Source organism: Microcaecilia unicolor, chromosome 4, assembly GCF_901765095.1.
Source record: "Microcaecilia unicolor chromosome 4, aMicUni1.1, whole genome shotgun sequence".
Taxonomy (NCBI): domain Eukaryota; kingdom Metazoa; phylum Chordata; class Amphibia; order Gymnophiona; family Siphonopidae; genus Microcaecilia; species Microcaecilia unicolor.
In genome coordinates this window covers 319,964,174-319,978,866 of record NC_044034.1, presented here as the reverse complement: position 1 = coordinate 319,978,866, position 14,693 = coordinate 319,964,174, and the positions used below count along the sequence as shown (strand labels likewise).

The following is a 14,693-nucleotide window of genomic DNA, read 5'->3' as shown; positions in this document are numbered from 1 at the left end:
AAGATACAGGGCCTAAAAGTTCCTGCAATGCTTTTCTCTTCTATTGCTGGCCACCGCTTCTTCACAGTATTTGGGGGGGGGGGGGGGGGGGGGGGACTTTATCAGCCCTCCTTCCTCACACCTTGAAACAAAATGAGGTGGCTGCTACAGGAGTGTTTTGGTGGCCCTTGTTTCTACTTTTAAAAATCTGTCACCTGAGGTGGCCACCCAATGCTGCCACTGCCTTACACTGCAGGCACAATCAGATTAGGAGCAAGGACTCCAGAATGTTCCACTTTCTGAAAATAGAAAGCACATTGTGGCATCCTGCTACACTCCCATGTGTGTACTTTGTTCTAATCAATGAATGTACTTGTACATTCAATCTAGATTTGGACCAACCTGTTAGTCAAATACCACTGAAAGAAAGCATAGATTCCCACTCCAGATTCAGCTCTCTACCTCAGTCAAGCAATACTAGTTGAATTGATGTACTCTCATGACCTGCTGTTGGAAAGTAGTAATGAAGCAGGAATTTGCATTACCATAGTTGTTAACAAGTGTTCCTCATTTACTTGGTCATAAACTCTATAGACCTTGGCAGAACAGCAGTAATCCTGAATGTGAAGCTGACATATCACTGCATTACTCCCAGATTCAACTCTGACATAATTTGATCTACAGTACAGTCCTTTCACATGTGTGAATATATTGTGAGAATGTGCAAGAGGGATACTCCACTGGCAGAATTTCTTTTCACAAAGATGCTAAATGAATGTATCCAGCACATTACCATGCACATTATATTACCTTACTTTTCTATACGTTCATTGCATTGTTGGGGCAATTGGTCCAAAATATGAAACATATCAATTTGCTAGCATACTCTCTCATTAATGATTTTTAAACATTTAAAAAGATTGTTTGGATTTAGCTTATGCCTTCTCAGTAGTAGTTCAAGGGAGTTACATTCAGGTAAAGTGTATATTTCCCAGTCCCCTGGAGCATTTACAATCTAAATTTGTACCTGAGTCAATGGAGAGCCCAGGGCCCAATGCAAAAACAACACGCTGGCACCATGCATTTTTGACCAGATCCAGTCAGTTTAGCAACCACAATATTTAGCAGGTGATGCACAATGGAATTTTGCAGGCTGTTTTCTGTCAGCAGTGGCAGCCAATGGAAATTGCATGCAAATGAGCTGATCAGTATTCAAATGTGCATTCTAAGGGATGCCACAGCTGTTTTCTGAGTAATGCACAGAGCAGCCCCTACCTTTTACGGGGACATTTTTTATTTATTTTATTTTTATGGATTTACAAATATTTCAAGGAATTACACTCGAATAGAAAGTGTTAAAATAAAAAATATATATTAAACATAATAGGAAAAAAGGAAAAGTATTTCACTTATTCAACACTCAAGTCCACTTTAAATGGGGAGATATTCATTACACTGGAGGCAAATTAAAGGAAAAAATATCTATAAGATTTCTGCATCTAGGAGAGAGTGGACATACTTTACATTATTTAGTTCCTTATGTTCTCTTAGAGGTTACAAATGTTGTTAAATGAGATGGATCCATGAAAACAAACTTTTGTGTATTGTAAAGGCACTTTTGCACCATATCTGTGGCAGCAGAGCTCAGGGCACACTCAGCTGGACTGCCCTTCTTTCTTTCATATCCTCCTTGGAGATACTATACTGTTCATTTATAAAGGCGAGATCCAACCACTTCCGACATCGTTTCCTGAGAAACCAATGCCGAAGAGAAGGGGCAAGGCAAGCGGTCCGAGCTTCCCCAATGCCAGCCCCAGTACCTACAGGTCCTATGGACCATTTTTTCAGGACTTCTGGACATGATGGAATGGTCGGGAGCGATTCCTTAGGGAACGTCGGCAGAATGGAGGAGGAGCTCAGCATTCCCAGGACTAGACATGAGAGCTCCGTTCCCGCAGCCGACACGGACAAGCTCCCCCTCCGAAGGAACGAGCACGCACCTGGAGTATTGTGTTCAGTACTGGTCTCCGTATCTCAAAAAAGATATAGTAGAATTGGAAAAGGTACAGCGAAGGGCGACGAAAATGATAGTGGGGATGGGACGACTTTCCTATGAAGAGAGGCTGAGAAGGCTAGGGCTTTTCAGCTTGGAGAAGAGACGGCTGAGGGGAGATATGATAGAAGTGTATAAAATAATGAGTGGAATGGATCGGGTGGATGTGAAGCGACTGTTCACGCTATCCAAAAATACTAGGACTAGAGGGCATGAGTTGAAGCTACAGTGTGGTAAATTTAAAACGAATCGGAGAAAATTTTTCTTCACCCAACGTGTAATTAGACTCTGGAATTCGTTGCCGGAGAACGTGGTACGGGCGGTTAGCTTGACGGAGTTTAAAAAGGGGTTAGATAGATTCCTAAAGGACAAGTCCATAGACCGCTATTAAATGGACTTGGAAAAATTCCGCATTTTTAGGTATAACTTGTCTGGAATGTTTTTACGTTTGGGGAGCGTGCCAGGTGCCCTTGACCTGGATTGGCCACTGTCGGTGACAGGATGCTGGGCTAGATGGACCTTTGGTCTTTCCCAGTATGGCACTACTTATGTACTTATGGAAAACAACTCGAGGGAATCAGGAGAACGATTAGTATTTCCTGAAGTAAGCACTCCGAGGGAATCGACTGCTGGTCAACGAGGAGCAAAAACTGAGAAGGAAACAGAAATACTAAATTTGCCTCCCTGGACTTTAGAGAAACCGTCAAAGGTAACTCTAGATAATTTGTGGGTCTTGGTGGCTCAAATGGCACAACATTTATCAAAACAACGACAGCATTAACCCAAAAAGTTAATGAAATTGAAAGTAAAGTTAGAAAAATGCTCTGAAAGGATTGATGTTATGGAAGGAAAAATAGTAAATTTGGTAATATTCAAACCACTTTGGTGAAAGATATATCAAACCTAAGCAGCAAAGCGGAAATATATGATAACTATATGAAAAGATATAATTTAAGATTTATAAATTTTCCAAGAGTAAAGATGATGTCCGATAGAAATGTTAAAATGGTACCTTAAAGAAGTTCTTGAGATTCCAGAGAGTAACTTACCACCTTTTACTCAATTTTATTATATACCTCAGAAACAACGTGATCCACCGCCCAAACAACAAGAAATATCATTAGATGTTACTAATTTCCTTGAAACATCAGACACAGAACAAGCCATCGCAGCAACTCTTGTAGCTACGATGGCATTATTGTCAGACAAACAATGGCTACTTAGGATGTTTTTTAAATGTAAGGACAAATTGTTTGGGGGAATTAAGATATCTGTATTTCCTGATGTTGCGAAGGAAACACAAAAGAAATGCAAGCAATTTTTGTTATTGAAACCAGAAGTTTTGCGTCTGGGAGGCACATTTTATCTTAGATTCGCTTGTAAATGCATTGTAATTTACAATACACAAAAGTTTGTTTTCATGGATCCATCTCATTTAACAACATTTGTAACCTCTAAGAGAACATAAGGAACTAAATAATGTAAAGTATGTCCACTCTCTCCTAGATGCAGAAATCTTATAGATATTTTTTTCCTTTAATTTGCCTCCAGTGTAATGAATATCTCCCCATTTAAAGTGGACTTAAGTGTTGAATAAGTGAAATACTTTTCCTTTTTTCCTATTATGTTTGCGCAGAAGCATATGTCTTCATTTTAAAAAGATGTAGCGTTCAATTCCCGATCAAAATAAGCTCGGCTCCCAGCACCATTATTAATATGGCCTTGCCCCGGGGTAGTCTATGTACAGAAGAAATCCTTGGGAATAAGCTGTGGCAGTGATCCAAAAAGTTTGGGGAAAAAAGCTACACGAGCTTTTATATACGTAGCTTATATGCGTGTATAAAACCGTGTGTAGCACATGCTGTTTGAGCATGTGCTGAGCAGCCAGGCCTAGCAATTAGCTGTTCTGCACATGCACTGCTTAGCGGCTGTTCGAGCTGCTCGCTGTTTTTGCAAGTAGCTCTTTTGCATGTGATTTCTTTTGGGAATCGCTCATTATTTCCACCTTGGTAATTTTTACTGAGGTGGAAATAGGGATTGGTGTTTTATGGGGACTTTGTGCATCTCCGTCTGAGTGACTTGCCAAAGAGCACAATAAATGTTGGTGGGATTTGAATCCTGGCATCCCACTGACACTAGGGTACTAGCAGTATAATTCTTGCCCATCTTATTACACAAAGTGCTACCAACTGAACTATTCTCTGAGGACAAGCAAGCCATCATCACAATTGGGTAATATGATTCTGCGTTGCCTGGTATGGAGCTTCTAACAAGCTTAAACAGAGTTTTATGGAGCGCAAGAGCAGCTCCACCGCTCATGCATAAGTGCCTTCCTGCCCACTGCGAGAGCATGGTTACCACAGTTATTTTTCTACTATGGTGAGGAGAAGCTGCTTTTCATGTCCGGTCTGAAAAGAGCTTTTTTGGTGCCTTTCGACTTGTTTTTTTTTTTTTTTTTTACCTTATATCAGTGTACTAGTGCTAGGGTCTCCCCTTTTCCCCCCCTTATTTTCTTAGTTTTATTTTTTCCAAGTTTGTTTCCTTTGTGTTCTGCATCTTTAGGCAGCGTTTAGGCATTGACTTGGTTTTTCCCTGGTCTTTTTCTTGTGCCTTGCTCCTTTTTTCAGGCACCATCTCTTCATTTGATTTGGCTGTGGAGATATTTCCATCCATGTCCACTCAAGTTCCCAGTGGCCTCAAGCGCTGTACCCAGTGCAATCGGACCATCTCTGGCAAGGACACTTATTCTTGGTGTCTACAGTGTTTAAGGCCTGACCATAGTCCTGCTAACGGTGTCCTCTGTCTTTGGATGAAGAAGCGGGCCCAGGTTGCCAGAGGGGCTCAAAGTGAGAGGATTTTTGGAGTCAGGTTCAATTCCTCGACATTGGCATTGGCATTGAGGTCTGCACCAGCATCGGTCCACATGGCTGCTACTGGGTTTCTTGATGCTGGGATCAGTAATGCATTGAATGGGTCTCCATCTGTCTTAATGCTGTGCAGGGCCCTGGGACCATCCGGTGTTGGACCCGACCCCGAGGCGATGTGAGGATTTGATGTCATCCTTGTTGGCACTTAGAAGCCTCAATGCTGAGCATCGGGTGAAGGCCAAGAAGCATCGGAATCAGTTGTCCTTGATGCACGGTGCCGGGAGCTCAGGGACGTGAAGGAATTCGGCACCCAAGAAGCATTGGTGCTGGGAGGACTGCTCCCTCTCCATCCAGGAGGTGCCGATCCATCAGTACCCTAGCAGCCAGGACCCTGCTCCTGTCTCAGCCCCATCTGTTCTGCAGCCTGTCTCGGAACCAGCGCCCCAGCCTTTCCTGGTGTTGGCCCTTGATGAGCGTATCTGGGTCTAGCTTTTTGAGCTACTGGATGACCTCTTACAATGGTGTGCATTGGAATTCGGGGTGCTTGCACTTACCCTGCTATCCGTTGCGGCCCCACTTAGCCCTCAGCCTGCGGTGTGGCTTCTGATGCTGGTGTTGTGTGCCACCCAAGCCGGTACCCTCTCGACGTTGGTGGAGGAAGCTTTACCGGAGTCGAGGTAGGAGCTGACTCCTCAACACCCCTCTCGAGGACATGGCTTTTGGAAGATGAGTCCTATGGCATCCCCTTTGAACCCTCCCCTCCGCTTGTGAAGGAAAAGGCTGAGGCTACTCTATTTGCTATAGAGGTGGAGGATGATTGTGAGAATATAAGGCCAAACCACAGGAGGTTTGGAAGATGTCATTTCAGTGTACCTAGAGCTTGTTCACTTCCTGTTGTGGTGGACCATTCAATCCAATTTAACTCTTGAACTCCATTCCAATTTGTCAGCCGCAAAAATTGCTGACAACAGATACATGTCTCCTGGGTTGGGGAATTCATGTGGGTGGGCTTCACACTCAAGGAGCTTGGTCCACTCAGGAAACAGATCTCTAAATCAATCTCCTGGAGCTCTGGCCGATCTGGAATGCTCTAAAGGCTTTCAGAGATTGGCTGTTTCACCAAATTGTACTCATTCAAATGGACATTCAGGTTGCCATGTATTACACCAACAAGCAGGGGGGCACAGGATCACACCCTCTGTGTCAGGAGGCCATCTAGATGAGGCATTGGGCTTGCCAACATGGCAGGTTTCTTCAAGCCACTTATCTGGCTGGCAAAAACATTATGGCCGACAGGCTGAGCAGTGTTATGCAACCGCATGAGTCGTCTCTCCACATGGGCATTGCCTGTGAGATTTTCCAAGTGTGGGGCATCCCCTCTGTGGATCTGTTTGCCACACATGTGAATCACAAGGTCCCTCAGTTCTGTTCCAGTCTTCAGGCCCACTGCAGACTAGCATTAGATGTCTTCTTCCTTTATTGGGGGACTGGTCTGTATGAATATCCTACCATTCCTCTTCTGGGGAAGACTTTGCCGAAACTCAGGCAAGACCAAGGGACCATGACCTTGATCATGCCGTACTGGCCTCAGCAGATCTGGTTCTCTCTTCTTATGGAGTTATCCTCTGAAGAACTGTGGGGATTGGAATGTTTTCCGACCCTGATCACGCAGAATGAGGGATCTCTTATACATCCCAACCTTTAGTCTCTGGCCCTCACAGCCTGGATGTTGAGAGCCTAGAATTTGCTTCCTTGGGTCTTTTGGAGGGTGTATCCTGGGTCTTGCTGGATTCCAGGAAAGATTACACTAAGAGGTGTTACTCTTTCAAGTGGAGGAGGTTTGCCATCTGGTATGAGGGCAAGGCCCTAGATCCATTTCTTGTCCTACACAGATCCTGCTTGAATACCTTCTGCATCTCTCTGAGTCTCGTCTTAAGACCAACTCTGTTAGGGTTCACTTCAGTGTAATTAGTGCTTACCATCGATGTGTAGAGAGTAATCCCATCTCTGGAAAGCTTCTAGTTGTTCGTTTCATAAGAGGTTTGCTTTTGTCAAAGCCCTCTGTAAAACCTCTGCCTGTATCATGGGATCTCAACGTCATTCTCACCCAACTGATGAAAGCTCCTTTGAGTCGCTGAATTCCTGCCATCTGAAGTACTTGACCTGGAAAGCCTTAGTAGTGGATGCACCTTATATCAAGTTTCATCACAACAGAGTAGTCCTCCGCATGCACCCCGGGTTCCTGACGAAGGTGGTGGCGGAGTTCCATCTGAACCAGTCAGTTGTCTTGCCAACATTCTTTTCTCCAACCTCATGCCCATCCTGGCGAGAGCACTTTGCACACCTTGGACTGCAAGCGAGTATTGGCTTTCTATATAGAGCAGACTAGGACCCACAGACAGTCCACCCAACTTTTTGTTTCTTTTGATCCCGACAAGATGGGGGTCGCCATTGGGAAATGCACCATCTCTAATTGGCTAGCAGATTGCAATTTCTTCACTTATGCCCAGGCTGGGCTGACTCTGGAGGGTCATGTCAAGGTTCACAATGTCAGAGCCATGGCTGTGTTGGTAGCCCATTGCGGTCAGCCTCCATAGAAGAAATTTGCAAGGCTGTGACGTGGTCTTCAGTCCACACATTGACATCTCATTACTGCCATGAACAAAATACCCAATGCAAACAGTCAGTTCAGGCAGTGTTGCCGAATCTGTTTGGGTTCTAGAATCCAACTCCTCCCCTCTAGGCCCGTTTTATTCTGTTCCAGGCTGTACTCTCACTCAGTTTGTATATAGTTTTAGGTTAATCTGAGTTATGACCTCACTGTTGTGAGTCCCAATTGACCAATGTTTGTTGTTTTTCAGTGAGCCTGGATGCTAGGGATACCGTAGTTGTGAGAAAGGCACTCGCGCATGTGTGGTGAAGCGGCTCTTGCGTGCCACAAAGCTCTGTTTAAGCTTGTTAGAAGCTCCAGAATGGGCAACGTGGAATTGTATTACCCAATTGTGAGAATATAAGGCCTCCTGTCCTTGGAGAATGTCTGCTACAGGTAAGTATCTTTGCTTTGTCTACTCAGGGGATTTTAATTTGATCACTCTGGGGCCCTTTTACTAAGCAGCATTAAAAAGTGCCCTGTACTATCCTCAGCACGGGTCTCTCCTGCACAATAAGGCCACTGCTGGGAAATGGCCAATTTTTCTATTTCTTTAATAATGGCCACATGCTAATTTTCCCATTAGCAAGTGGCCATTACTGTGTAAGCACTTAGTGACATCTATTTTGTGGTTGGTAAGAGCTCACACATTAATCTTGCACTAATCAGTTAGCACTCGACAACGCCCATGCACTAACCGATTAGCATAGACATGCCCACTCTCTGCCCCCAAACATGCCTCAGAGCTAAAATAAAGCAAAATCTTCATTTCAAACTGTTTTTAGAGTTTTCTAGCTCTCAAACATATAAGAAATTTTTTTTAAAAACCTATGTTAACATAGGTTTTTTAAAAAAATTAAAAAAATTTTTCTTATGTGTTTGAGAGCTAGAAAACTCTAAAAACAGTTTGACATGAAGATTTTGCTTTAATTGAATTAATTGCTGTACACAATTTGACTGAGATAGTTGCTGGACTTATATGGGACTGGTGTGTAGTTTTCTAAAATTAGCCACGATCTGGTTTTCAGAGCTAAAATATACATTTTATTTTGTAGTGTGTGGGTAGCGCATGCACATGCAAAACTAATGCAGGACTCCTGAGTGCGCCCCACTGATGTGCTTTTTAACCAGTGGTAAGCATGTGCTAGTGCTTACCACAGCTTAGTAATGGGACTCCTATATTGGTATTTAAAAAGGAAAATGTTCACTGTTGCAGATTTTGTTAGCAGAGGTACAATGGTTTATATTGTCATATGGATTGTCATGAAAAGGTTAGACTCAATGGCCTTCTGGTCTGTTTCAGTCTATAAAAAACTATGAGATCAATTTTCAGCAGTAGTTGAACACCCATTTGGGTTAACTATGTTTGAATGAATTTGCAGTTGAATCCAAGCAGCAGGGTTTGTGACTAAACGTTTCTTAACTCTATGCTGTGGAAATCGAGTAACCTAGATTTAGTTTGTTGTTGAAGGAGAAATGGTGAGTTACATTCAGGGTGAGTTACATTCAGGGTAAAGTAGGTACAAAAGGACCTAGGTTTGGGTGCCTAACTTTTATCTCCTGACCTAACTGTTCCAGAAACACCCACTTTTTCAGCAGGTGAATTTAGCTTGTGTGAAGGGGAAATTACATTTCAATGACAGGATCATGTTGACCAACTCCCTACTTAGGTGGCTTCTGTTGCTGAATGTTCAACTCTGTGTAAATGTCTTTTACCATAGCTAATTTATTTTCTCTGCTAATAACTTATAGGAATGCTTTGTGTGGGAAATACAATGTGTGCATACATCCAATGCACCAACATTTGCTGTTAAGGGTGCCATTATTTACTATCGCCCTAAAAATGTCATTTGCAAATCTGTGGATTTTCTGCATTCAAAGGATCTGGTAGATCACACCTGGGTAAACGATGGCACAAAATGTGGAAATGATAAGGTAAAAACCTTAACCTTTTTGTTGACAAAGTATCAGGTTTAATGAAATTCTCTTTGTGACCATACAGGTCTTTATCTGCTGTCATTTACTATGTTTTATGTTATGTTTAAACTATAAATGAGAAAATATCAAGCCCACCTACATGGTTGAAAGTCTGTTACTTTTACCCAGGGACTTTGTATAGATATCAAAGAAAAGTACAAGCATACTTTTTCTTTGAATATCACCCCAAGAAAATTGCCTGTATAGGTTTGCTCTTTTTGTGAGGGTAATTCTTCCATGAAAATAACATATGTGATTTTGAACATTCAAAGCTAAATGCATTGTTTCCTTCTGTGACCTAATCCCACCTTTTTCTTACCTTGATAAAATACAGCTATTCTTGAATCCTATGTGTAATTTTTCTGGGAAAAAATGATGGACAATTTCACCTTCTGAAATTTGGCTGGCCCATAAGAGATCAGATCTCTGCTTCTTTAAGTTTTCAAAGCAACCTGGCTACATCATAAATAGATTAGTGTGCATAAATTACCCTGTCTGACAATTGCTGTCCTCCAAAAAGCTAAAAGTATGCATGGGTTCCAAAGTGCATCTACTTTCAACCAGATTGTGAGTAGGCATTTCTCAGGGCATGTTTAAGTTGAAAGAGTTATAATGCAAGCCTACATAACATTTTAAAAGAATGTAAACTTATATTACCTTTCCTGGTTGCTGACACAAAAGAGAAGGTACATACTACACAAGTGCTTTTAGCATGCATACTTTGCTGTGATTTTCAAATAAAAGCAATTCAAGGATCGTCTCTTTGAAATCAGTGTAAAACACATGTGCTAAAAGTGTCCAGGAACTTTACTACCTGGTGGACAATTTAAAATTGAACCCTAAGGGAGTAATTCTATAAGGAGTTGCCTAGTTTTAGGTGGCAAGAATGCATATAAATGGTGATATTTAGTCATGCACATATGTTGACAGATATGCTCAATATTCTGTAAGCATGCCTCCGGATGTGATGACATGTACTTTGCAGGTGGGCATTCACATGGATACAATCTGGGTAGAGTGTGGCAGGGTATGTATTTATTTTATTTATTGCATTTGTATCTCACATTTTCCCACCTATTTGCAGGCTCAATGTGGCTTACATAGTTTTATTAACATTGTCACTCTAGGGTATCAGATACAATTAGTATTGTGCCGAGATTAAGTAGGGAAGAGGAAGGGAGTGATTAGGGAAGTAGTAGAAGGTAAGTTTTCATAACTGAGTAGGTTGGTGGATTAGTGAGGTTATCGGTTCTCGTTGTAGGCTTTGTTGAAGAAGTATGTCTTCAGGGCTTTGTGAAAGATGGTTATTTCATTGATTGTTTTCAGGTCTGTAGGTAGTGCATTCCATAACTGCGTGCTCATGTAAGAGAAGGTAGTGGCATGCATCTGTTTGTATTTTAGTCCTTTACAGCTGGGGAAGTGCAGGTTGAGAAATTTGTGGGATGATCTTGTGGCGTTTCTGGAGGTAGGTTCATGCGGTTTAGCATGTATATTGGGGCGTCTGCGTGAATGATTTTGTGTACAATCGTGCAGCTCTTGAATGCAATTCGTTCCTTAAGTGGGAGCCAGTGAAGTTTCTCTGTTAAGGGTTTTGCACTTTCATATTTGGTTTTTTCCAAATATGAGTCTGGCGGCAGTATTCTGGGCAGTTTGGAGTTTTTTGATAGTCTGTTCTTTACAGCCAGCGTACAGTGCGTTGCAGTAGTCCAGATGACTTATTACCATTGACTGTACCTGGGTACAGAAGATGTGTCTCAGGAAGAACGGTTTTACTCTTCTGAGTTTCCACATGGAGTAGAACATCTTTTTCGTCGTGTTTTTCACGTGGGCATCAAGAGTGAGGTTTCGATCAATGGTGACTCCAAGAATTTTCAAGTTTTGTGAGACAGGAAGAGAACAGTATGGAGTGATTATGGTGGAGAAATTTTTTTGTGTTATATTGTGAGGTGAGCACAAGACATTGTGTTTTTTCTGCGTTAAGTTTTAGTTGGAATGCATCTGCTCATGTGTGCATTGTTTGGAGGCTTTGGTTGATCTCGTTGGTGATTTCATTTAGATCATGTTTGAATGGGATGTAGATTGTGACGTCATCTGCATATATGTAGGGGTTGAGGTTTTGGTGGCTAGAAGTTTGGCAAAAGTATCATCATTAGGTTGAATAAGGTTGGTGAGAGGGGGGATCCTTGGGGAACTCCACATTCAGGTGTCCATGGAGTGATCTGTCTGCGTTCGTTGTTACTTGGTATGATCTTGTGGTCAGGAATCCTTTGAACCATTTGAGAACTGTGCCTCCTACTCCGAAGTATTTTAGTATATGTAGTAGTATTTCATGATTATCATGTCAAAGGCACTGGACATGTCGAATTGTAGGAGGAGTATGTTGTTACCAGTTGCAATTGCTTGTTGAATGAGTTCATTGCGGACACTAGAACAGTTTCGGTGCTATGATTTGACCAAAATCCAGATTGAGATTCGTGTAGAATTTGAGTGTTTATTTAGGTAATCAGTGAGTTGTTTCATCACTATGACTTCCATGAGTTTGGTTATAAGTGGAATAGATGCTACTGGGCGATAGTTGGTTAGGTCCATTGTGCTTTTCTTCGCATCTTTCAGTAGCGGAGTAAGTAGGATGTTCCTTTATCCGTGGGAAAGAACCCATTTTGAAGCCTGTGATTTACGTGGTTTGTGAGGTCTGTTTTGAATTGTTTGGGTGCAGATCTTATTAGATTATTAGGGCAAATGTCTAATTTGCATTGCATTTGGCGTATTTTCCAAGCCAATGTGAGATTTCATTTAATGAGAGCGTGTCAAAGTTGGTCCATGATCGATCTGCTGGGTATTCCTCGGGTTTGGGTCTAGACATTCAAGTATGTTTGTGTAATCTGTTATATTGGTAGGTATTGTGAGTCTGAGCTTTATGATTTTTTTCCTTGAAGTAATTAGCAAGATTGGTTGCTGATGGGGTATCTGTGTTGTTGGAGATAGCCGTAGTAGTGTTTAGGAGACTGTTTACGAGTGAGAAAGTTTGTGTGTATCCTTGTAGTTTGGACCTATTTTGGTTTTGTAATATGTCCTTTTAGTTTGGTCTGATTAGTGTATTTGTATTTTCTTTGTAGTTGTTTCCAGTCTTTGAGTGTGTTTTCATCTTTTTCTTGTTCCATGCTCTTTCTAGTCTTCTTACCTGTGTTTTTAGTTCTTTCAGTTCTTCATTAAACCATGGTATTGAGTTTTTTCTATGTGAGGTTCTGGTTTGAAGTGGTGCTATATTGTCTAGTATTGTTCTGCATCTGTTATCCCATTCTTGAGAAATTGGGGTGAGTCTGTAGGTGTTGTCCATTCGTCGGTGTAGAAATGTTGCCAGAATATTAGTGGGTCAATTTTGCCTCTCGTAGTATAGGTTTGTTGTTTTTGTTGTGTCTTTTTTGTTCTCCAGTGGAGGGAGAGGTTTATACTGTAGTGATCGGACCATGGCCTGGCTGTCCATTTGTGTCTATTAGTGTGAGATTTGGTTCTGATGAGAATTGTGGGTGATGATGTCTAGTGTATGTCCTTTGTTATGGGTGGGTTGTGTGTTTGGCCAGTGGAGCTCCCATAGTTGGAGGAAGTCTTTGCATTCGCGTACATTGCTTGAGTTAGTATCTTCAAGGTGAAGGTTGATGTCTACTGCTATGAGAAGGTTCTGGGTGGAAACACAAGTATTCGATATGAAATCCAGAATGTGCGTTTGTGAGTCTTGCCAATTGCCCGGGGGTCTGTAAAATAAGATTAGGTTTAGGTGATCATGTAGGTTGGGGTGGTTGATTCTGACTGAGGCTATTTCGAGTTGGGGGAGAATAGATTCTGCTGTTGTTGTGACTGTGAATTGAGATTTATAGATTATTGCTATGCCTCCTCCTCTTTTTCCTTCTCTTGTCCAGTGAGTAATTTTGTATCCTGGAGGACAGGGTACATGTTTACATGTTTATATTCTAAAATCTTATAGTCTTCATGCACTCTTTTGCAATCTAGGCACATTTGCACCAGCTCTATTGCTGGTGTAAATGTCTGTGCCTGCAAAGAAGGCAAACATTAGGTGGCTTACACTAATGTTCTATTAAAAAAAAGTGGGCACCTACTTTTCATTATAGAATAGTTTTCAAATAGTTGCTTTACTAGTGCCTAAATATAGATGCCCCCTTACAGAATTACTCTCTAAAAGTGCAATTATTTAAAGGTGCCTAGATGGCATCTATAAGGAAACCTATTTTATAAAGGAAGTAGATGCCTACATTCCTGTATAGAACACTAGTGTTAAGTGGCTCTATATGCAAATATCTGGATAGGCATGATCACTTACACCAGCCAAAGAGCTGGTGTAAATGTTTTCACCTAAATGCTGGTGATATGTGTGTAACTTATTTTATAAGTTACATATGCACGTGCGAGCTCCACCCAGACTCCATCTGTATATATCCATCTTCAAATACCTGTTTTCTGAGGACAAAAAGGACTACAGTTACCACAGATGGGTGATGTCCCCTGACAGAGCCCAGTGCAGATGTTACCCAATGTTCATATCTCTTTTAAGTTATCTTTTTTATTATTACTCACAATCCATCTCTTATTCTAAATACTCAATAACATTCATACAAATTACCCAATACCCCAAAACAGATCAAGACGGAAAATCTCATGACAAATGCACTTATCTTAAAGTCCACACTGTGAAATATACATCATGATGAACATGCTTATCTCCACTGTCCATTCCGTGTGTCTTGTAAAGTCATGAGCAAACAACTTTTCCTTTACCAGTTCAAACTCAGTCCTGTGATGAAATTCAAACTCATTCCAATGATGAAATAAGGCGCACTCGTTGTCAACACCTTTTCTTTATTAACGGGTAACAAACCCGAATTCTTCTTCCAGACAAAATTCCAGTCTCTTTCCACCTCGGGTTTTGGATAACCCTCACTTTTTTTACAAACACAAATCCGGTCTCAACACTGGCCGTGTTTCAATCATCTTCTTCAGGAGACCTGCTTCAACAGCCTCATATCCTAGTTTGGTACACCAAGAGAGCGCTCTATGGCTGATGTAACCAATCACGCTGAATGTTGTCTGCCCAGGCGGGAAGGGTTAGGACAGCTGTTGTAGTTGGTGATTCAGTCATTAGGCATATAGATAG

At 41.7% G+C, this 14,693-nt stretch overlaps 1 protein-coding gene across 1 annotated transcript in view; it reads left to right on the top strand.

Annotated features, from left to right (window-relative positions):
* LOC115469725 (disintegrin and metalloproteinase domain-containing protein 9-like) overlaps positions 1-14,693 on the top strand; it is a 247,157-nt gene that overhangs the window by 214,119 nt on the left and 18,345 nt on the right. The window contains exons 16-17 of the mRNA XM_030202513.1: positions 6,087-6,102; positions 9,315-9,484. Of these exons, the coding sequence (XP_030058373.1) occupies positions 6,087-6,102; positions 9,315-9,484 (186 nt within the window). The remainder of the gene's footprint in view (positions 1-6,086; positions 6,103-9,314; positions 9,485-14,693) is intronic.